Source organism: Buceros rhinoceros, unplaced genomic scaffold, assembly GCF_000710305.1.
Source record: "Buceros rhinoceros silvestris isolate BGI_N320 unplaced genomic scaffold, ASM71030v1 scaffold45085, whole genome shotgun sequence".
Taxonomy (NCBI): Eukaryota; Metazoa; Chordata; class Aves; order Bucerotiformes; family Bucerotidae; genus Buceros; species Buceros rhinoceros.
The window spans coordinates 15,922-18,116 of NW_010411993.1; the positions used below are offsets into that span (position 1 = coordinate 15,922).

Genomic DNA, 2,195 nt, shown 5'->3' on the forward strand with positions numbered 1-2,195 from the left:
TCCTGCTGCACTGGAATACCTTAAATTCCACTCACAGCACTGTCTTTTTTTGTTCTCTTTGATAATTTTTTATACTAAAGTCACTGTAAATCTCTTACCTGAACATTTCAAAATACAGTCAGGGTAATATAGATGTGCCACATAATTGATATTACTGTGCACATTTATTTGCCAACATAGCACAGTGGTTTGTGGTTGAAGTCTTCAGTTTAGCTCCGTGTTCTTATGCAGAGCAAGACTGGGGAGGGTTTAATGTCTGGAGCAACTTGGGAGGGATATTGCTATCATCTCAAGGTGAATTAGTGAGATATTTCTGCCAAGCTGATTTTGTTTGTTTGATTCTGAAGATGAGAACTTGAAACACGAGAAGGTAGCTGGTGAGCTTTTCTTGAAGGCCTGTGCAAGTCCAAACCCTTTGCACTGCATTTGCCATTGTTGTTTGAACAATGCAGCTTGCATTTGAAAGGGCTCCTTCTGAACAAAAATAGATGTAGGTGTCTAGGACAATGATTCAGTCAGATGCCGTTTGGAAGCAAACAAGGGGCAAGGGCTTATTAACCATAAATAGAGTATTTCTACTTCTGCCTAAGGAATGGTCTAATAAAAGTGTATCCCTTTGTCTAGGTACTGAAGACAACTACAGAAGATATAGTTGAAGTCAATATAAACAAAAACCTGGTGGGTTCTGCGATGGCTGGTAGCATAGGTGGCTACAATGCACATGCGGCAAACATTGTGACCGCTATCTACATTGCCTGTGGTCAGGTAGGTTTGTTTAACACCAATTCAGGTTTTCTTCAGATCAGTAATCCTTAACGGAACACTTAGCTGAGAGTTTTGTTTGTGTTTTGTTTCTTCTTCCTGATGTGAAGGATGCTGCGCAGAATGTGGGCAGCTCTAACTGCATCACTTTGATGGAGCGAACTGGTGCCACCCATGAGGACCTCTACATCAGCTGCACGATGCCATCTATAGAAATAGGAACTGTTGGCGGAGGCACCACCTTGCTCCCACAGCAGGCCTGTTTGCAGGTATAAATCAGAACGTTTAAAGCAGCTTAGCTTCTTAAATCAAAGCTTCCTTTCATGTTGTGTATATTGTGTCCCAGTAATGTGGGAGTGGAGCCACTTGAAACTCAGTGGATTTATCTAATGAATTGTTTTCATGTATCTAGTTTCTAAAGCTTAAAATGTTGAATATTAAAGCTAGTTGATCCGATACAATTTGGAAAGACTCACTTAGGTTTTATAGCATCATATTGCCTAATTTTCTCCCCAGATGTTAGGGGTTCAAGGTGCAAGCCAAGATAACCCTGGTGAAAATGCCCGCCAGCTTGCCAAAATTGTCTGTGCTACAGTGATGGCAGGGGAATTATCGCTAATGGCAGCTCTTGCAGCTGGGCATCTGGTCAAAAGCCACATGATCCACAACAGGTAAGAAATGGAGAAATGCTTGTCTTTGTGTGCTCTTTTTCCTTTCTTCAACGTACACGAGATTCAGTGATAACTGCATGAATAATTGCAACATATAACAGCACTGTAACATTTTAACTATCTAATGTAGTTATCTTACTGTTTTTATTAGGTCAAAAATAAACCTACAAGATCTTCAAGGAACCTGCACTAAGAAAGTGGCTTGAATGCTGAAATGGCTTTGAAATGAAGAATTGCTCTAGCAACTGACTAGGAGCACAGGGGAAAAAACCAAAATCTCAAGTTTAGAATGAAAATCACCTTCAGCTCAATGATGTCTGTGTAAGATAAACTGAGAGATGAACAGACTTGTGAGACTACTTAGGCCTTTCACCTTCTTTAGTGGTTGGGGATGACTTCATGAACGAATTCCTGTCAGATGTCTTGAACATGGCTTTAGAATTCCCATTCTTACACATCATTTTCTAAAGGATCAGTCTGACATTTCTACAGGCTGAGATTATTTTGTCTAGTAAGCTCCTACCAAGCTGAAAAGTGACATAATGTACTTCGTACTTCAAACAAAAAAAAGAAAAACCAAACAACCAAAACAGATCTAAACTTGGCTTGAATGCGTTGGTCCTTGCCATCTTTACATTCTGGTTAGACAAACATGTCTGAAGTGATGGCAAACATCACTTTCCGTGAACTCTCCATTTGAATTTTGTTCACATGTAAAACTTAGGTCTTGGTCTATAAGAAAACTTCACTGAATCATGTTAG

General features: G+C 39.8%; 1 protein-coding gene across 2 annotated transcripts in view; it reads left to right on the forward strand.

Moving 5' to 3' along the window:
* The window catches only part of HMGCR (3-hydroxy-3-methylglutaryl-CoA reductase), a 17,538-nt gene extending 15,718 nt beyond the window's left edge, over positions 1-1,820 (forward strand). For both annotated transcript variants that reach the window (XM_010136190.1, XM_010136191.1), the window contains 4 exons: positions 625-765; positions 873-1,031; positions 1,279-1,433; positions 1,585-1,820. In XM_010136190.1, the coding sequence (XP_010134492.1) occupies positions 625-765; positions 873-1,031; positions 1,279-1,433; positions 1,585-1,639 (510 nt within the window). In that variant the 3' untranslated portion in view covers positions 1,640-1,820. The remainder of the gene's footprint in view (positions 1-624; positions 766-872; positions 1,032-1,278; positions 1,434-1,584) is intronic.
* The last annotated feature ends 375 nt before the right edge of the window (positions 1,821-2,195 follow it).